Raw genomic sequence first — 20,665 nt, 5'->3', positions numbered from 1 at the left:
AAGCAAATACAAATAATTTAGACTCTGTTCTGCTTTACACGATGGTGGAAGTGGGCTCCAACTATTTTAGCCTCACGTAAATGCCTTCTTAGCAACAAGGCCAGTGGCAAAGTAAAGTAAAATCAAAATTAATTGACAACAATTCATTAGGAAATCACAGATGTTTGTCGGGAGGAGGGGAGTGTCACAACTGATATTTTCTAAACCCTTTTCTGGCTCCACAGGATGCAGCTTTGCAGTTTCTGGCAGCAGTTTCATTATAATATATGTTTGAGATAATCATGTTACTAGCTTGGTGTTCGCACCAAACTTTCGCCTTGTCTCCCTCTCTCTGAGTAAATATTTCACAGCCCAGTGTTCTGAGAGTTAATAGATTCCATTGCAACGTAACAATTCAAGCTCTAAAAATGTTTCCAAATTCATACCAGCCAAGGGCCAATCAAAAAGGGACCAGGGCCACCAAGAAGTTCCAAGTGGCAACTGCTCCAGTGACTATGAGGCAGCAAGTGAAACTGATAAGAATCTTGTTAATTTCACAGCTTCTAACAGAGGCAGTGAAGCTGACAGAAGTCTTGCTAATTTCATTAGACTGCTTCTTGGCAAAGTTCTGAGCAGCAGCAGAAACACCTGAGCATCTTTTGACTCAGGAAGACAACATGCATCCTGTCATATCTGGAAGGTTTTCTTCACCACCATACGAGCTAGAAAGCTTTATAAATAATAATCAGCAAAGTGAATTCTGCAGGAATGGATAGCTTAGGTTCTTTCACTCCATGAGAAGGAATAATGTTTTCCCAGCCCTGAAATGAAGTACATTAAATTTGAAGTGAGGACGGGAGGAGAGAAAGGTTTCTGGAATTCCATGATCAGAAGAATATTCTACTAGGATGATGGATTTCAGATCTTTAACTGCTGCCATGGCAGTTTACCTGCCACAGCCATGAGGCAGTCATTTCCAATCCATCCCATCTGGGTGTATGAGGAGAACAGCACAAGATTTTGGGTGCAATCACAGCAGCTGGGGGAATACGTTTACTGAGTACGGTATGAAGCTGTCAGAAGCAGGATCCAAAGGAGACTGCAACAGGTGAGGAGCTCAGAGTGCTTCACAGATATTCATGTCAACCCCCACAGCTTCCACCTGAGGTAGGTGTCAGTCCGTCCTTGTGGGAAATCTATGGCCCCCAATGCCCTGGGATCTCACCTGAGACATGGCCCCCCGATTGTCAACATTCAGCACGGGCTCCAAGGTTTGGGGTAAGGGTTTCCATGGGAAGAATGAAAGGGAACAGAATCCTGGCATCTCCTCATTGTGCATCTGACCCTACTATGAGGATGCTAAGGCTGGTTTTGTGGTTTCCTAGCATTAGGGGAATATCCAATGTGTGAGTGGATAGCAGGGGCCAAGGGTCCTTCCTGGCTAACTACTTGAGGGTAGATTCCCACATAAGGATGTGGAGAGGCAGGAGGATCTTTGGGAATGGGAAGACCAGAGACATAGGGTCTCCCAGGATCTCACTGTACAGTTGGCCTCTCACAGAAAGGATGGGGATCCCAGGGGACCCTCTGGGTTTTTCCACCATGTTGTTACCCCCCACCCTCCAAGCAGGACCTCCTGGTTCCAGAGAGATGGGGGACCCTGTCCTTGAGCTGAGAGGTGTCAGAGCCCTGAGGGGATGAGGAAAGCAACGGGATGAGCTCCAAGACCTGAGCCATAGATGCCCAAGGAAAAGGGCCATTCCTGGGGTGCAGTTATCCCCAGAGGGATGGGGTGGGAGTGTCCAGAGTGGGGGCCCTGATCCCAGGGGATGGAAGACGTCCCTGGGGCAGGGAGGTGCATGGGATCCCCTTGCCATGGAGTTACTGCCCCAGCATAAGGGACGGTGAGAGCCCGGGATAAGGGTGTCCTGGGGAAGGGGGGGTACCCTCAGAGGAATGGGGAAACACCCCCAATCCCAATAGTAGGGTCTCCTCAGGATACAGTTGCCCCCCCATGGGGGCACTACAGAAAGAGCCCAGGCCATCGGGAGAGGTCCCAATGAGGGGACCTGTCCCCAGCATGGGGGGGGGCTGAGAGCTCTTCACTGGGGGGTCCCCAAGGGGATGGGGGGCCCGATCCCGAGGTCTCCTCACCGTGCGGCTGTCCCCATCTCCCTGAGGGCGGGCTTGGAGGCCCAGGTCCCGGGTGGGGAGCGGGGTCCCGGGGCGGGAGAAGGAGGAGGAAGGGCCCCGATCCCGGGCTCGCCTCACCGTGTGGTTGCCCCCCCCGAGGGCGGGCTCGGAAGCCCAGGTCCCGGGTGGGGAGCGGGGTCCCGGGGGAGGGGGGGGAAGGGCCCCGATCCCAGGCTCGCCTCACCGTGTGGTTGCCCCCCCCCCGAGGGCGGGCTCGGAGGCCCAGGTCCCGGGTGGGGAGCGGGGTCCCGGGGGAGGGGGGAAGGGCCCCGATCCCGGGCTCGCCTCACCGTGTGGTTGGCCCCCCACATGAGGACGCTGAGCAGCGGCTCCGAGGCCCGGAACAGCTTCACCTTCTGACACACGAAGTGTTTCTTCTTGGTCTTGGTCTTGCTGGCGCTGAGCGCGGCCCCCAGCGCCGCCCCGGCGCCCCCCGCCGACGAGCCCCCCGCGCAGTTCGAGGCCATGGCGGATCCGCCCCCCCTTCCCTAGCAGCACCTCCGCATGGTTCCGCCCCGGCCCCCCAAAACAGTGGTTCCGCCCGAACCCCTACACCCGCCGCCCGATGGAGCAGTCCGCCCCGGCCCGTTCGCTTCTCCCTCTCCCCACAATGGTTCCGTCCGCCCCGCTAGCTGCCCCTCCTGCTCGTCCGTGCAGTGGTTCGCTCCAGCCCTAAGGAGCAGCCGCTGTAGCCGGGCGAGCCCGCTCCGGCTCCTGCACTGAGGAGGCGCCAAGATGGCGGAGGCCTGAGGAGGAGGAGAGTGGGATGTACCATTCCCCACATTGGCAAGGGGTACTGAGAGCAGGAGTGTAAGGAGGGGGAGCTACTGCCTGGTCCAGGTTTAGTCCTAGATGCGTTCCCCTAGGAAACCCTAAGGACACGTCCGACATTCTGGGCTGATGGGGGAACCGCCAGAAGGGGCGAGGTAGAGAAAGGGGGCGGAAAAAATGCCTCCCTCCTTCTCTCGCCAGTGATGGTCTCGCCCAATTTGAGTGACGTATTACGTCACGCCCCACCCCGCCCTGCTGTAACCAATAATCAGCGAGGCGCCTGGAATTATGAATGGTCTGCTATCTATGTAACCACACTCTTAAAGGGCGAGCGAAAGGGGCACAGCTGCACATGGGGGGTGGCGCTTGGCAGCTTCCTCCCTCCTCATCTTCCACGTGCCGCTCCAGGGGTCCCCCTAGCTCCCCCTCCAAGATCCCCGCGTTGGAAGGGGGAGACCTAGGACCTGCAACTCTCCTCCCTACACTGAGGGGAGCATGTCACTTTCCCCCAGGGGAGGCTCTCTTTCCCCACCCACCCCCAAACGACACAGGCCAAGGGGCAAAATACCCGTGGCTTTTCCAGAGAGCGAGCCCAGGCTCTCTCTTAGCAACTACGTGGAGCAACACATCTGTAGTTTGTTAGCCAGCTCTGATTCTTTAATAATGGCAGCTGGCTGGTTTATTTCCTTACCTGGCTACAAGGATTTAAGGTTGCTGGCTAGTCATTTAGTGTAAGTCTCATTTATGCTTGAGGAGACCTAGAACAGTTTGGTTTGGCCTTTTTCAGTCACTCTGTGCAATTCTAATTCTCTCTCGAAGCAGAGCTTTTCCTACTAGTGTCTCCTGTCGTTTCTGTGACAAGTGGTTATGAGCCATGAGACTGAATACACAGCTGTAAAACAGGCCACACAACATTTAATAGAACCTATTGCTGTAACAGCAAGGAGGAAGGAGTCACAGTGGTAATATACAAAGGCAAGTATGAGAAATACTGTGTCTTTAAGCCACTTTTAAAAATTATACCTGAAAGTACGTGGGTTCATTTCTGACTCCTATTTGCATTAATTTTAGAATAACCCAGCAGTAAGCTACTATAGAGCAATAATCATCTGCCAAAGGAAAACACTTTATACAGCATGGTTAATTCAAAGGGTACTTAAATCAGCTTTGCAAAACTGTCATGAAAATTTGCTCTCTGAGCTACAAATGTATTTGTCTGACCCCTCATAAAATGGAGAAATCCCTAATTAAGTCTCACATTCCTACCCTCAGCCTCCAAATAATGACCCCTCCCCCTTCTACACATTTGCAAACAGAATTCTGTTACTCAGCACTGCACATTTTTTTGTCTGCTTATCAACACAACAGTTTTATTTTTGAATGCAATACTCATTTTCATCTATGTGGAGAGGGGACATTTTTATGACCCTTTTCCAAGGCTGCTGTAACCTACTGCACTAATTACTAATTGGCCCTAAATGATGAATTGACAGAGCTCTCTGCAATTAGAATCTAACCCTCTTTTCTGGAAAAAAGTCAGAGATTTTTTAAAAAGTACTTTAAAAAAAGCCTAGTCAGATACACACCAGTACTTATGCCCGTTACTCCATGTATATGTACAAAATCCCAGAGAAATATTTTATTCTATTACCTGCATCTTGTTTGAGTTTTGTTTCAGTTTATTATTCCTTTCACTGAAGTCTCTGCCTTGCTAACACACATCATTCAAACCTGCCAGCAACTTGGCATATTTCTATAGATATAGATATTTCACAGATCAGATATGTCTGAAACTAACTCCACACACCCTCCTTGCCTATTCCCAAACTGCTGACACTGAATACTAATCAAGCTAAGTCTGTCTCTGGTGTCACTTCACAGAAGTTAGCAGAGTTACTCCACAGGTGAATTTGTTCCCATGGCCGATTCTAGAGTATTGATAAAATAGATCCTTTCTCAAGCATCAAAAGAGGTCAACTTGCCCAATGAGTCTGGTAATTAGTTACCAGAAATTTGCATCTGAGAACAGTATTAAAAATGGATGCTGGTTTAGGTGGGCAACAGGAAGCAAGCTCTGGCAAAGTGTTAAAAATAGAATATAAGGGTGAAGGGTAGCTCCACCAAACGGCTCCTTGCAATTTAATACTCCAGGTATAAATGCCTTCACAAAGCTAGAAGGTCAAGGAACTCTGTGCTGATATAGAGAAGTCCAGCTCCCTTTCACAGAGTAAGTATCATTCAGAAATCTGTGCAGGTTGTTGGAGGATCCCTCTGTGCATGGGGCAGCTGCCCTCTGAGAAGAAGTGTCCTGTGAACTGTTCTGAAAAAGCCTCTGTGAGCCAGCACATCAGCAGGAGGAGAGCAAGTTTCATCTCTGCATAAAGTTTTTTTCCAGGGCAGCTGGTGTCCTCTGGATGGAGTGGATGTTGCGTTTGACCCGATCCTCTACAGAGGAAGTGGACGCACTCTCCAGTTTTATGTGGCTGCAGAAGAATTGAATGAGAAAGAAAGTCAGATCATCCGTCTAAATTTTACAGGCTTTCCAGTCAAGCTTCATTGTTCCTGAACTCTCATGCATGAGCTACAATAGGAAACAGGCTGCTGCTTCCTAATGCAGTCTGCATTGGAACAGCTGAATGACTACGGTTTGCCTGTGACAGACTAAATACCATATATGCAGGGTCAGTTTTTCTCTGTATAGATTTTAAGAGGTTCCCAATTACTCCTCAACCTTCCAAACAGAACTGTTAATTACCAATGTATCTGTCACAGGAGATTCTGCTGCTTTCTGAGAAGCATACAAGAGGGAAAAGCAATCTGTCCTCAAATCAGGGCAGTGCTCCTCTGGGAACCCAATAGGTACAGCTCATGCTGTAAATTGCGATGTTAGCTACAGACAAGAAGAGATAATTGTGATCCCTGATGTATCACCTTTAAGACTCAAGCCACATTATTAAACAATATCCTATGCTCCTCCCAAGCCCTCAAGTAACGAACAAAATGCCAAATTTGTCAACTTGTCTGCTCTGAGAGGGGGAGGGAACTTTGGATTCTGCCCAGGAGGGTTGTCTATGATGATTTTAAGCTACTTTGCACTTTCCCAATTCTGGGCTTCTCCAGCGGCTAGAACAGCCTCCAACATAATTCAGACAGTTCATAGGGGCTCCCTGGGCTAAAGCACTGTATAAGGCAGGGCTACTGTATACACCACTCCTGCCACACCCTCTATCCCCAGGTCTATGAGCCGGTCCTCAGAAAACACCTACACAGCTGTCTTCCTCAGGTTCCACACTGGGAGAATCCTTTCCCAGCCCGATAGGGGGCTTTCAAGCCACTTTACAATGCTCCAACTCTTACCCAGCATAAACAGCCTGGAGCAGGGGGGAGGATCTCACCCCTTGTGTTCACAAATGCCTCTCTCATAACACCTCTTACCCCGCATGGTCTGTCATTTCTTGATCTAGTTAGGTCCCAATTACACAAGCCATCTGCACAAAGACTTCCATGGGAGGTCTATGTACAGGGAATTTATGGGATCAGGCCTTGATATTGCCTGTTCTGAGAACAGGGATTTTTTCTTTACCTGCTTGTAAAACACCATGTGATTCTACAGTGCTCCACAAATCACTTGCACTGAATGACTAGGCAGCCATGAAAGTCTTGATTACTCTTTTAGAGAGTTAGGTTAAAAACAAAAACAAACAAACATTTAAACCTCCTTAGTTCTACTGTACAACGTGGAACCAGTCAGTAGAGAGGGAGAAGCTCCATCAGGTTCTATACTCCATCCCATCCTGCAGCCAGTGCAAGATTATTCTCTACCGTGTCCTTGTTGAGTCTAATTTTAAATGTCTCCCCCATTCCATTGGGAGACTATTCTCTGCGTTTAACTCATCTAGAGGAGAGGGCTAGCAGGACACTCACTGTAGGAATTTTCCATCTCGGGAGCTGAGTTTCTCCAGTTCTCGTTCCCGCTCCTCCTCCTTTCGGTGTCTCCTAACATTGTTTGCTCTCTCCTCTTCCCGCCACTTAGCGTTCTCCAACATTTCCTGACGCTTACGCTCTAGTTCCTCTGCGGAGAGCTTTCTGTTGAGGCAGAAACAGCGCTGTTAATTACAATAGCTTCCCCCAACCCCCTGCCTCTCCCATTCCCAAACTCTAATGCAGAAGTTATTCATAGCAAGGACACAATCCACTACGTTATTGAACACAGCAATCCCAGAGGAGAACTTCCTTGTTTGCTGAGGCTCTGAACTATGAACATTCTCAAGACATAAGACAGAAACAGGCAACATAGCCACCCATCTCCTGGATGTTTTCCATAACAATTATTTGATTGTCAAGTTCTTGGCATTTCTGACACAGCTTTCTTCAGGCCTTGATTCAACTAAGTGCTTAAGCACACACTTAAGTGGAATGTCTTTTGGGTTTTGAGCTTCACTATTCTCATTGGGCCATGGAGGGAAGGAGATCCAAGCCCTTTTGTTTTTTAAACTGATTGGTAAGAGGACACCAACAGGGGCATCCCATTATCCTGATGGCCTTGATATAGAATGCTACTAGCTACCAGCCTGTGGGATAAAACAATGACTTGATATTCACCCCCGCAGACTGGTACATGGCAGGTGAACAACTGGTAGCCAGGAAGAGAACATGCATCGCAACAGGAAGCAGTACAAGACAGTAAAATACAACACACTCAGAAATATCAAACACTGTTCGGACTGTTCCCCTGTCCTGCTGTGGTTCATTCCATTCACCTTTAGTCCATGCTAGTTAAAATAATTATGTTTTTGCATTACTCACTGCCTATTATTTTAGGATCAGCCTAGACAGCTTCCTTATGAAGGTGCCACATGTGCAACATTTTGCCTACCTAGTATACCCTGAAGCATGCTGTCGTCGGTATCCTTTTTTAGGAGAAGGGCTCCTAGCTCTTTCCTTTTCTTTCCTGTCCACTTTGGTGCTGTACCTGTAACCCAGGAAAGAATTTTTAACACCACATGCACATAATATCAACATACCTATGGCCTCTTCCTGTATCAACCAGATATCTAACAGATCACAAGGACAATCACTGGCGTTTTGAAATAAGAGCTCTCCTATAGTTCCAGTGCATTACCTGTCACTTTCAGCAGAATGGATGTTATTTTTAAAAATTAATTTCTATACTTGGTTTATTTTCATGGGTTTTTTTAATTGTTTTATTTTTACCCAACTTAAGTTTTTGCACTGGCAGGGAATAACTAGTATCCAAAGTTTATCAACACTTAATGACTGGAAGTAAAGATTCATAACAATAATTGCTTCATATACCATTTTTCAGAGCATCTCGAAGTACCAAATATTTTGTTAAAGCCAGTGACATCACGTTAACCGTCAAACAATATTTTAAAGGGACACTATCAACTTTAAAAAAACAAAAAACAAAAACAAAAAAAACCACACATACTGCCTGAATTTTTTTTAAAACAAAAAGCCCCTAAAATGACTATAATAGAAAGAGATTCAAGAGGAAAAAAAAATTCTCCAGTTGTTTATTTTGTGCATTTGGCTGCACTTTGAGTAAACTTGCTTCCACTGATTTCCCATATAGTTGCTCTCTTCTTTTGCTTGTTTGTATGGGTCATTTTTATTTGCAGCAATAGGAGGGAAAAAAAAGTTTTAAAGAATACAAAAGTGTGAGTAGCAAGGAGACCAGGGGTTGAACTATTTTGTAAAAAACTGACCAGATTCCAAATTGACAATGTCCCTCTAACAATCTATTTTAGGGTTTTACACTGTCACCCATTATCTTTGTATCTGAGCTCCTTCCATGTAAAACTGATAGCAAGAGCAAAGTCCTTGGTGGATTTCATGGAGTCTCTGGTAGTTTTTCCTCTGTAGGGTCACAACTCTGCTTTGGGTCAGAATTTTGATTAAACTTTTATTAAAATTCCTTTTGGGGAGGAAGGGTTGATAGGGGTTTAGAAGAAGGTAATGTCAGTGATGTGAGAATATTTGGAAAAACTTTCCACCATAAGAATGATTAAATTTAAACAACTTTTCTCTGTAAATTGTAATGCATGGTGTGTCTCACGTAGGGTGACCAAATGTCCCAATTCTATAGGGACAGTCCTGATTTTATAGGAACAGTCCCGATATTGGGGCTTTTTTTTATATGGGCTCTTACTACCCCCACCCCCATCCCGATTTTTCAGACTTGCTATCTGGTCACCCTAGTCTCACCCTACCCTGTCTCTCCTTATTCATTTCTGGGATAAAGGGATAATTCACAGATTACAATTTATTTACTGAATAAAATCAAATGCTTCCCAAGCCCTGTTTATGGTTTGGGAGATCTCTAACAACAGCTACAAAGGCAGCCCCTTGCACTTGATGCAAAGCCAGGCATCTGTAGTTCCACCAGCTTTAATTTGAAGTCATTGGGATAAAGCGATGTGAGAAATTAACGCTGTAGAAACATTGGGAAAGAGTTACTGATGGGATAATAGGAGGAATTTTGCTGCTGAGCATTCAACTGACTTCTGTGAATTCCTCCCCTGAGAGAAGCCACGCATGCCCTTTACTTTAATCTGTTTCAAAGTGAAGATTTCACACTCACTGTTCACCATGCCGAGCAGGCGATCTTGACCTCCTGCGCTCAGACTCTTCCTCCCCTGCACTCTTCTTGCCAGTGTCTCTCTTAGGAGACCCGGACTGACTCCTTGACCTAGCGCGGTCTCGGTGTTTGTGAGCAGCTTTCTCCTGGCCAGCAACTGGAGAGCACCGAGGCCGGTGACTGTGGTCATGGTCTCTACCCTGGAATTAGGAAGAGAACATCGTTCAACAGAGAGCAATTAAATGCAGAAATCGTGGGAGCCCCGGCGTGGTGCTGATGAGGCAGAAAGTGTAGGCTAGGCAAAGTGCATGCATATGTATGAGACAGAGGCTAAAGGCATCATCTACAACTCCATCCATTCACAAGGTCTATCTATACATAGTCCACTGCAGTGGCTTTAGACATATTGAACATATATTTCTATAGGGCCTTGCATCCCAAAACACTTACTACTACTACATGGAGCACCAAAAATACAGCCACTTCTGGTGTGGCGTGCAGCAGCTAACCAGAACAGTAAGGGGACAAGAACGTTTGGCCAAAAAAACTGAGCCAGATCCTTGCTCTTGTGAAAAGCCCCACTAGATCTTTAGCAGGTGCACAAGAACTTGGTTGTTAAGACCTTTTGTAGAAGACGAGGGGTGAAATCCTGGATTCAGTGAAGTCAATGGGAGTTTTATCCTTGCCTCCAGTAGAGCCACTATATCACCCCAGGTGCTTAAACAGCATGATATAAAATCAGACAAACATATGACCCTGGCACAGTGAATGGAACGGAACTTGACTTCTCCACCTGGGAAGGCAGGGGTCCTGGAACAACTTATATAGTATGGGGGCTAAGAGCCATTGAACCAAAACTGTAAACCCTGTATGTGATGGAAATCACTTCAAGCTAGGAGGTGCGACAGCACCCCAAGTTCCAGCACCTATGTTGGAAGGACAAAATCCTTGATGGGACTTGAATCTCTGGTCCCAATGGGAGCTTACCCACAAAACCACCTCCTTTCTCAGAGTCCTCTTCCAGAGCCTAAAACCACTGCGTAATCTCTAGGGCCATGCATTCCTAACAGCTACATGGGCACGCTCTACAGACAGTAAATTGTGAGAAGCACATGTGCCTACCTGCAAGCCGTACCCTGGGACTTTGGGATGAACAGGTTCCCAAGAACTATCCATCTTCTTGGATCTAAACGCAAAAATTAAAGTACAGTCTTTGGAGTTGAAAAACCTAAGAATACAATCTCTCTTTCTGTCCACTGTAGCTGTTAAACCTTTCAGAGTTTATCCAACAGTCTAACATGACAGGTATGTATCTGGAATGTGTTTTCCCAATTTGTTTTTCCCCTATAGAAAATATAAAAAATAATAATATGTAGTCCCCTCAATGATACTGAAGGTTCGTGTATCATCCCCCCCAAATCACCATGTTATAACTATAGATAACACAGCACCACAACATGATCTGAGTGGTTTACAAAGGCAGAATAAGATGTGATAAGGTCTTTGGGACAGGGAAAGAGAAGGTAAATGAAAAGCATAAGAAATGAGACAGCAGGCCAGGGATGGGAGGGTCAGACTGATGAAAAATATCAGATTCATAAAAATGGGGTTTATAAAGGAATTTGAAAGGGGGGGATGACAGATGAGAAGGAAATCATTCTAAGCATAGGGGCAGCATGAGAGGAACAAGAGAGGTGAATGGAGTCATAGAACAAGTTGACTGTATAGGTATAAGTGAAAATATAGGTAGTGAAAGCAGAGATGCAGGCAGTGGCAAAACTGTGCAGGGCCAGGGTGGGGATATTGCAGAGCAGGGATTCAAAGGACTGGGGTGATGGGATGAGAATGCAGGGTGAAGCAGAGGATTTCAGCAGTAACATTTTGGTTAGCAATTTTCATCTTGTGCTAACAGAGATCTTTATCGTTAATGGCACCTGGGGCTAGCATAGTAAAAAGGGAAGCAAACTACAATATACCAACTACTCCTGTTAAAACAAGACCTGGACGATTCAGGATTAGGTTGCGGTTTACATTCAGCTCTGCCCAAACACACCTGATTGTGCAGTCAACTGGAGCACAGCAAGCTGCCTTAGGGACCTTAAGAGTCACAGAGTGAACTCTCATCCCTCCTATATTATATGCAAACCCAATGGGCTGGGTAGAGATTTTTAAAAGAACACAACCCCCAAACGTACCTCGCTCTGCTTTGCTCGTCATCACTGCTGGTGCTTTCTCTGCTAGAACTTCGATGTCTGCGTTTCTTGTGCTTCTTTTTCTTCTCCTTCTTCTTCTTTTTTTCCTTTCTTTCCAAGCTGCTTTGCAACTATAATGGGAAAAAAACAAATTCAGGGCTGATCATTGCTGCTCACACACTTGTTAGACAGTCACCATCATGAGAGGCTGTACAAAGATTAGATTCTGTATGGAAAGAGTCTCAGGACAACACACACTTTGCAAAATCTCTTATGAGGAGGCAAGGGACTTTTACTATGGAGCCCAACTGAGTCCTCCTCACTGTCTCTGTGACTTGGCATAGCTGATCTGTGACAAGATAATTGAGAATGAAAATAATTTGTTACAATAATGTAGCAAGTGAAAGGGGAAAGATAACATGGTCCATGGGTTGGGTTTATTTTTAAAAACCAGTTGCTGAGAGACTTTCTATATGAAAGAGCTTATTTTGTTCTTATCCAAAAGGAGGCAGGGAATAGAAAAATTCCTCTCTCTAAAGCAGTGGTTCTCACTCAGGGGAACATTTACTCCTGGGGGAACACAGAGGTCTTCCATGGGGTACATCAACTCAGCTAGATAGTTGCCTAGTTTTATAACAGGCTACATAAAAAACACTAGCAAAGTCAGTACAAACTAAAATTTCATGCAGTAACTTGTTTATACTGCTCTATATACTGTACACTGAAATGTAAGTACAATATTTATATTCCAATTGATTTATTTTATAATTACATGGTAAAAATGAGAAGTCAGCAAGTTTTCAGTAGAAGTAGGCTGTGACACTTTTGTATTTGTATGTCTGATTTTGTAAGCCAGTAGTTTTTAAGTGAGGTGAAACTTGGGGGGACACAAGACAAATCCGACTCCTGAAAGCGGTCCAGTAGTCTGGAAGGGTTGAGAGCCACTACTCTAAAGAGCGTTTCTTCTGGATCCCAATTCTGCTCTCACTCAATTCAATGCAAATTCTGCTTCTGATTTCTGTTAAAGAATACATACCAGTTCTTTGATTTTCTTCATTTTTACAGGATTATTCAAAACTTCCCTTTTTTTCTCTTCCTCTCTTTTCCTAACAAAAATAAGCAACATCAGGGTTTTCAAAGAACATTCAAAACATTAAAGATGAAACATCAAATCAAAGCACGAATCAAGGCCTGATTCTGCAAACATGTATGCACATAGTTGACTTTCGTACCAAGAGTTGTCTCATTGAAATCAACGGGGCTATTTAAGGCAGTAAAGTTAAGCATGTGTGTATTGGCTGGACTAGGGCTTAAGGCAGACTTTGTAAGTGCGACCACAGATCTAACTGTAGTATCGGGGCCTTTGGGGTTTTTTTAATGCTGAATAGCAAAGTCAATCAAGAAACTGTTTTATATCCCTGTGCAGATTGGCTCCGTGGTTCCATCAAGTCCTGTCTTAAGGAACTTACTTGTCCTGATGCCATCCATCCTGGCTGAGACACTGGTGAATGTCTGATACCTCAGCCAAAAGCAATATATATGGAATGCAACCAGACAATTGCAAAGCCTTGCCCATGGGAAGTAAAATTCCTTCTAGAGTCAGAGAGCAATCTGTTTACAACCTGCAGCATGAGATACAGCACTCCTTTGCATGCATAACTATGATTATTGGTCATAAAATTATCCAGTCTCTTTCAAAATCCAGCTGCAGAATTTAATTCTATGCAACTGCGATACAATCATTTACACCAGAGCTAGATGTAAAATTATAGCCTTGCAGAAAATGCAGCCTCTTCTTCCTACTGAAGGATTTAGAATTTACAACTTCTTATTGGAGGGCATCAACTGCTTAAAATCCCACACACATCGAGCTACAGCATGGGCAGCAGGATGCATCTTGGGCCCCCATCCTGCAAACCCCTAAGCACACGAGTAATTGTCTGGATGTGGGTGGTCTCATAGATGGTAGAGGGAGGAAGAGAGAGAGAGAGAGAGACAGAGAGTCTAGATTACTAATAGTGTAACATTTAGGAAACAAGGAACCAAAAGGATCTCTAGACAATCTTCGGTTTTTGGAAAAACCTTAAGTCAAACTGTACCTTGTTCAAATTCTTTTGCTTAACAGAATACAGCAAGAAAAAGAAAAAAAGACTCCAAATCACAGCATGCAACATCTCTGAGAGTCAGCAGAGAAATCTAAACAGTTGCGGGCCAATCAGACCAAATATTAGTATTGCAGAAGTACTTTATGGTCTCAGCTAGGTCCCCCTTGTGCCATACAAATATATAGTAAATGACAGTCTCTGTCCCAAATAGCTTCTAGTCTGAAAGACAAGACACAACAGGTTGATAAAGGAAACAAGTGGACAGGGGACATGCGGGGTGACAAACAGAATATGAGTCTTAAAACAGATGAGCTCTGTGCAGTTTTTGGCCAATCATCAAGCAGTGACCACAACTCACTGCCTGCCTAGGTTAACTGTCCTTGTCAATATCCCATTTAGTACCTTATCATGAAAAGTGGATCCTCCCGGATTTTGCTTGCCATGTCTAGGACAGAATTGGCACCTGTGGGAGCAAAAATTGAGCCTGGGAGAAGTCCTGTTTCACTGGAACAACCTGCCTCTTTGTCTTCCATCTTCTCAAAGACATATTTGTCCACAGGTCGGCCCATCAGATACTCTTCTCTGTTCACCATACCCCCAGGACCCTGGTACATCCAGTCCAATTTCTCTTCTTTTTTCCTGTTTCAAGCAAAAACGTCATGTTACTTTGTTTTCCTTCCAAGCTGCTCTAAAGTTTCACTTTTCTCTGCAAAGACAAGCAGAAATGCTTGGGAGTAAGCCGACCTTAAACCCCCATCTTTGGCACTGATCCTGCAAAAATCTACACAGGGGCTGAACTTTACATGCGGCGAATAAACCCACTGACGTCACCATTCACAGGGCGGAAAATTAAATGCCTATGTAAATTTTTTACAGGATTAAGGCTTAGAAATTAGATGGAAGGGACCTATTAGGACTAAGTCTTATCTATCTCTCTGTCACAGCAGGATTACTCTCTACACTCCAGCCCTTGTCCATTCTTAAATGACAACTGGAGGCAATTCCACAGGGTAATTGATTTCATTGCTAGGAAATTTCTCCCAGGATGGAATTATCTCCCAGCTCTAAGATACATGGAAAGCTCTATTCTAATCAACTAGAAGTAGTAATTGTTGGCCCATTATAACAAGCATCTTCATTTTTTTATGGCATCCACAGTTTATAATGTGACAGCCAGGAAAGTTAGTTATTTGGTAGCTGCGACTCAAGTCCTAAAATAAATGTGTGACTAGAACGTTCCCATTCAGAAATTCCTCCTGGTGACACAAAGTACTTCGAGTACAAATGATGCACACAGGACTTTCAAGGGACAGGGCACACGCACAGAGTCTAGCATAAAACTCTCCCTAACTCTTACTTGACTGCTCCCACATCCTCTGCATAGCGCTGCATCTCCTCCCGGGCTCGCTCCTCCCGCAGCTCCCGCTGCAGCTCCTCAATCTTCTTCCGCTCGGCTTCATGTTTCTGCTCTGCCTTCCACACCTTCTCCACATTGCGCAGAGTCTGAGGATGCCAGCTCTTCTTCAGATTCTACAGAGAAGAGGAACCAGTACAAGCAGTTTTTAGAAAGCTAATATCACAGACCCACAAAGCCTCTCTGCGAAACGGGAACACACGCTTCTCACAAGGGGTGCCAGGAGGATGAATTAAAGGGGCACAGAAGCCATATTTTAACAAATATTTCCTCATCTACTTTCTGAATGCTTTCGATTATTAATATTGAAGGCAGGTTAGTGAGCAAATTTAAGGACTGCTCCTGCATTCCACACACACTTTCAACTCCCCCTGACTTCAGTGGGAGCTGTAATCATGCAAACAAAGCAGGCTTAGGTCATTATCTTGGGGGGAGGGGGGATTTAAATCAGATTTTGGCCAATAAAAACAGACAAAACAGTTTCACTTTCACCTAAACCAGCCCTTGAAGTGCCTGAGCAGCAAACAAGACACAGATTTTAAATCAGCTGAAAAAAATCCCCAAGGTTTAAACATCAAAGTGCAGGTGTAACTTTGCATTCTACCTTTGGGGTTTTGTAAAACTACTGTGTTCTTCGGGGGTCCCTTTTCTCCAAGACACTGGTATTTGTTTACCACCTCAATTTAGCAAAGGGAGGGTCGGTTTGTGTTTTAGGCAGAGGGTTGGGGAATCATTACTTATTATCTGAATTGTGGTAGCACCTCAGGGTGCCAGCTGCGGGCCAGGGCCTCGCAAGCACACAAAGAGACAGTCCCTGCCCCAAAGAGATGACGACGCCTCGCAAGCCCTTTTCCCCTCGCCTGTGCCCCACAAACCCAAATGTGGGCCCCGATCCTGCAAACACGTCCGCGTGTTTCGGTTCAATTCAAGCCCCCTGCGCCGGGGCAACTCGCTTGCTTCAAGTTACCCCCCTGCGCGAACACGGGGGGGGGGCGGGGGGGCACCACAATGGCAACGGCTTTTCAACCCACAACCCCCCCCCCCAATTTAACCCTCCACCCCCCGAGCAAACTCCAGGGGTGCAGGCTGCAAACCCGCGGGGGGCTCCCGGGGGCCCCTCACCAGGTCTCCTCCCCCCATGGCGGCCGAGACTCCAGCTCGCCCCGCTACCGGGCCCGGCCGCGCGTCAGCTCCCGGCGCCGAGTCCTTCCCCGCAGGGCCCCGGCTGATGGCGCCACTTCCTGCGCCCCGCCCCGGCCCGGCCCGAGATGGGGGGCGGGCCCGTGGGGGGGATCTGGGCCCAAGAAGGAGGGGCGGGGTTTGGAGAGGGGAAGTAATGGGGGCTGGGGCCCTAGGAAGTGTGTTGGGTGGCAGGGTTCGGGGAGGAGACCCAGTGGGGGGGGGGGGTCTGGGGGGCAGTTTGGGGGATGGGCCTGGTGGGGGGCTGTGTCTGGGTCTGGGAAGTGTGGGGGCAGGTTTGGGGGATGGGCCTGGTGGGGGGCTGTGTCTGGGTCTGGGAAGTGTGGGGGGCAGCTTGGGGGATGGGCCTGGTGGGGGGCTGTGTCTGGGTCTGGGAAGTGTGGGGGGCAGCTTGGGGGATGGGCCTGGTGGGGGGCTGTGTCTGGGTCTGGGAAGTGTGGGGGCAGTTTGGGGGATGGGCCTGGTGGGGGGCTGTCTCTGGGTCTGGGAAGTGTGGGGGCAGTTTGGGGGATGGGCCTGGTGGGGGGCTGGCTCTGGGAAGTGTGGGGGGCAGTTTGGGGGATGGGCCTGGTGGGGGGCTGGCTCTGGGTCTGGGAAGTGTGGGGGGCAGTTTGGGGGATGGGCCTGGTGGGGGGCTGGCTCTGGCTCTGGGAAGTGTGGGGGGCAGGTTTAGGGAGGGGACCTAGTGAAGGCTGTGAGCCTGGGGAGTGTGAGGGGCAGGTTTAGGGAGGGGAGCAGGGTTTGGGGAGGAGACCCAGTGTGCAGAGGTCTGGGTCTGGGAAGTGTGGGGGGCAGGTTTGGGGAAGGGACCTAGTGAAGGCTGTGTGCCTGGGGAGTGTGAGGGGCAGGTTTAGGGAGGGGAGTAGGGTTTGGGGAGGAGACCCAGTGTGTGGGGGGGGGTCTGGGAACTGTGGGGGGCAGTTTGGGGGATGGGCCTGGTGGGGGGCTGTCTCTGGGTCTGGGAAGTGTGGGGGGCAGGTTTGGGGAAGGGACCTAGTGAAGGCTGTGTGCCTGGGGAGTGTGAGGGGCAGGTTTAGGGAGGGGAGCAGGGTTTGGGGAGGAGACCCAGTGTGGGGGGGGGGTCTGGGAACTGTGGGGGGCAGTTTGGGGGATGGGCCTGGTGGGGGGCTGTCTCTGGGTCTGGGAAGTGTGGGGGGGCAGGTTTGGGGAAGGGACCTAGTGAAGGCTGTGAGCCTGGGGAGTGTGAGGGGCAGGTTTAGGGAGGGGAGCAGGGTTTGGGGAGGAGATCCAGTGTGCAGAGGTCTGGGTCTGGGAAGTGTGGGGGGCAGGTTTGGGGAGGGGACCTAGTGAAGGCTGTGGGCCTGGGGAGTGTGAGAGGCAGGTTTAGGGAGGAGCCCAGAGGGGAGCAGGGTTTGTGGGGGGGAAGGCTATGGGTCTGGGAAGTGTGGGAGGCATTTTAGGGGAGGGGACCTAGCGGTGGGCTATGGGCCTAGGAAATGGGGAGGGGAGTTGGGGATGGGCCTGGTGGGGGTCTGTTTATGGGTCTGGGAAGTGTGGGGGGCATGGTTTTGGAAGAGGAACCAATGGGGGCGGGGTATGGGCCTGGGAAGTAGGAGCTAGGGCTTTGGGCCTAAGAAACAGTAGCACGGGGCGATCAGGGAACTGCAAGAAGAATCCGCACCTGATATGAGGAGAAAACCAAGCTGGGGAACAGGTGTAGCTCTGCTGGCTCATCGGTAACAATACCGTGAACCGTCAGTGAAAGACAGGAGGCGGGTTAAGGTTTAACCCTCAAGTTATATTTCGAGCTAACAGTGTAGTGAAGACAAAGCCTTGGATTATGGCTAGCCCTACTGTTCTGCTCTGGGCTTACAAACTGATGTTTTTCTGGAGACATGGTCTCTATCTTTCTCCCAGAGATTACAGTGCAAGTCTGTTATCTAGCTAGAACTAAAATTTAGTAGAACTGATACCATCATTCACTGAAGGGGACAGTAAGAAAAAATGTCAAAAGGAGCTACTACAAATGGTCTTTGTTCATTTTAATAAACGGTACAATAATTAGAGGTGTTAAAGAAATAGAAGTATTTCTTCACATAATTCATAGCCAACCTATGGAACTCATTGCAAGAGGATGTTGTGAAGGTCAAAAGTATAACAGGATTCCAAAAAAGAATTAGCTACCTTCGTATAGAATAGATCCATCAACGGCTGTTAGCTGAGATGGTCAGGGATGTAATTCCATGCTCTGAGTGACCTTAAACCTCTGACAGCTAGAACCTGAGACTGGATGACAGGATGGATCACTCGGTAAATTGCCCTGTTCTGTTCATTCCCTCTCAAACATCTGGTATTGGGCACTATTGGAAGACAGGATGCTGGGCTAGATGGACCATTGATCTAACCCAATGTGGCCAGTCTTATATTCAGTGATGGAGAATCCACCACAACCCTATGCAAGTTGTTCCAATTGTTAATTATTCTATTAAAAATTTGTGCCTTATGTCTAGGTACTACAAATTGTCTCCATTGATTTGAATAAAAGATGCATTAGTCAGATGCTGGTTTTCAAAATAAATCTAATAAATTTAACATATTTAAGAAGGAGATTTTAATAACTTCCAGTTCATTGTTCCATGGACTCATCAGACTGTAGCATCACAATCTTAAAGAGGCACAGCCAGAGTTACAAAGGTGTCTTGTATCTTTACGTTCATTTTAAGCGTTGCCATTTTGAGCAACTCCTGCACACGCTGGAATGGTCAGAAATATAGCACTGTATTTGAACCCGAGACCTAATAAATTCACCTTTCTTTGTATCTGAGACTTTTGCAGAAGATCAGGAAAAGCTGTCTTTGTTCGGGGAGCACCTATGCATTTGAATGAGTGACCCCTTACTCTGAAATTAAATGCCTCATGACTGAACTATACCCCCCTTTGCCAGTGGTAGATAGTGTTCTTGTTTATGGTGATCATCCCTGAATCATTTTAATTTTTATTATTAAATGTATTTATTTGTGCTAACACCTACTTTATGCTGGTTGCTTTCCAAACAGCTCTTGCTCCAAAGAGCTTCCAGTCTAACAACAGATGTCAGGGAAGAGGAATAACAACCTGCAACTCATACAAATCAATCAGATCCAGTATAGGCAGCATGGTAACGGTAGAACTTTAAAGGGGATTTACATGTGGCCAGGACAGCAGATGAGCTCAGAATGGTCTTCCCCTGTATAGAGGGTTGCATGAAATATGACGTGCTTTGGTTCATTTTAATGCAAGGTGACTTAAGAAGATAGGTTTTTACTAAATACAGTGGATGCTATCCTGACTCCATTGAAGTCAATTGGAAATTTGTTATTGATTTCAGTGGAGTCAGGATTTCACCTAATATATTTAAGGAGCTATTGTAATAAGTTCCAGTTGATTATTCTATTTGCTTCAATTTTTGTAACCACAAATTATTTGTAAAACGAATTATTCTTAACTAGGCTGTCCGCATAAAAATCTCTTTTAGTGCTTAGTCAATAGGATGTTTATTGGTGTGGGTATAGCTCTGGGGTACAGCATTTGACTGAAGATCAAGTGGCTCCCCAGCCCAAATCTGGGTGACCTCAGTTCTTTTTCTGACCCTTCAGTGTTCATCCTTGATGTTCCTCCACTTACACTAAAAAAGTATTCTACCAAAAATCAAATGATGTGTTACTGAATGCCCCTCTAACGTACCTTGTCCTATCCTACACCTTACAGTGAATCTCCTGATGAAGAATGTGAGTAAAACATCATTTTCAACCGTCAGCCCATGTACATCATCTACTGTTGTGGAGCTGTGTATTAATTATTCAATTAATTATTATTACAATAGCACCTAGAGGTTTAAGACCAAGAACATAAGGGCCCCATTGTACCAATGGCATTTTTTAAACATATTTTTAAGCAGGTGCTTAACTACCCAATGTCAAATTCCTGCAGTTTTTCCATTCAGTAAAAGTACTAATATTACCCAGAAATTCATAGTTTTGTTGTTTAGTTTGTGATTTTAAACAACTAATGGGTCATTTTGCTCATGGATATGAACAGGTGATGAGTATATTGAGGTTAAATTTTGTAATTCTGTGCAAAATGTGAACCTACTAAAACAGTGATAGTTACAGACCTATTGTAATTTTTTTGTTTTTCAGAAGTAGATAAATAAGAGAGGGGGGTACCTGGATTTGAACTAGGGACTATTTGAGGTGTAGTCAAATGTTCT

General features: G+C 46.5%; 2 protein-coding genes across 4 annotated transcripts in view; both read right to left on the bottom strand.

The window, feature by feature from the left end:
• PIP4K2B (phosphatidylinositol-5-phosphate 4-kinase type 2 beta) overlaps positions 1–2,907 on the bottom strand; it is a 32,650-nt gene extending 29,743 nt beyond the window's left edge. The window contains exon 1 of one of the 2 annotated variants that reach the window (XM_030541672.1): positions 2,463–2,907. In XM_030541672.1, the coding sequence (XP_030397532.1) occupies positions 2,463–2,639 (177 nt within the window). In that variant the 5' untranslated portion in view covers positions 2,640–2,907. The remainder of the gene's footprint in view (positions 1–2,462) is intronic. The other variant, XM_030541673.1, reaches the window with a different exon arrangement.
• Positions 2,908–3,838: 931 nt separating this feature from the next.
• CWC25 (CWC25 spliceosome associated protein homolog) lies at positions 3,839–16,474 on the bottom strand. 2 transcript variants are annotated; one of them, XM_030541391.1, is made up of 10 exons: positions 16,378–16,474; positions 15,199–15,371; positions 14,244–14,480; positions 12,773–12,842; positions 11,740–11,867; positions 10,667–10,730; positions 9,548–9,744; positions 7,820–7,915; positions 6,868–7,029; positions 3,839–5,426 (listed from the first exon to the last, which is right to left on the bottom strand). In XM_030541391.1, the coding sequence occupies exons 1-10, from the start codon at positions 16,393–16,395 to the stop codon at positions 5,312–5,314; spliced, it is 1,260 nt and encodes a 419-aa protein (XP_030397251.1). In that variant the 5' UTR covers positions 16,396–16,474; the 3' UTR covers positions 3,839–5,311. The 2 variants fall into 2 exon arrangements, with proteins under 2 accessions (XP_030397251.1, XP_030397252.1); XM_030541392.1 differs by lacking the exon at positions 16,378–16,474 and adding an exon at positions 15,860–16,066.
• Between the last annotated feature and the right edge of the window lie 4,191 nt (positions 16,475–20,665).

This window comes from Gopherus evgoodei, chromosome 23 (assembly GCF_007399415.2).
Source record: "Gopherus evgoodei ecotype Sinaloan lineage chromosome 23, rGopEvg1_v1.p, whole genome shotgun sequence".
Classification (NCBI taxonomy): Eukaryota; Metazoa; Chordata; order Testudines; family Testudinidae; genus Gopherus; species Gopherus evgoodei.
Note: the sequence above shows the minus strand (reverse complement) of the source record. Positions and strands in the feature narration are given on the sequence as shown.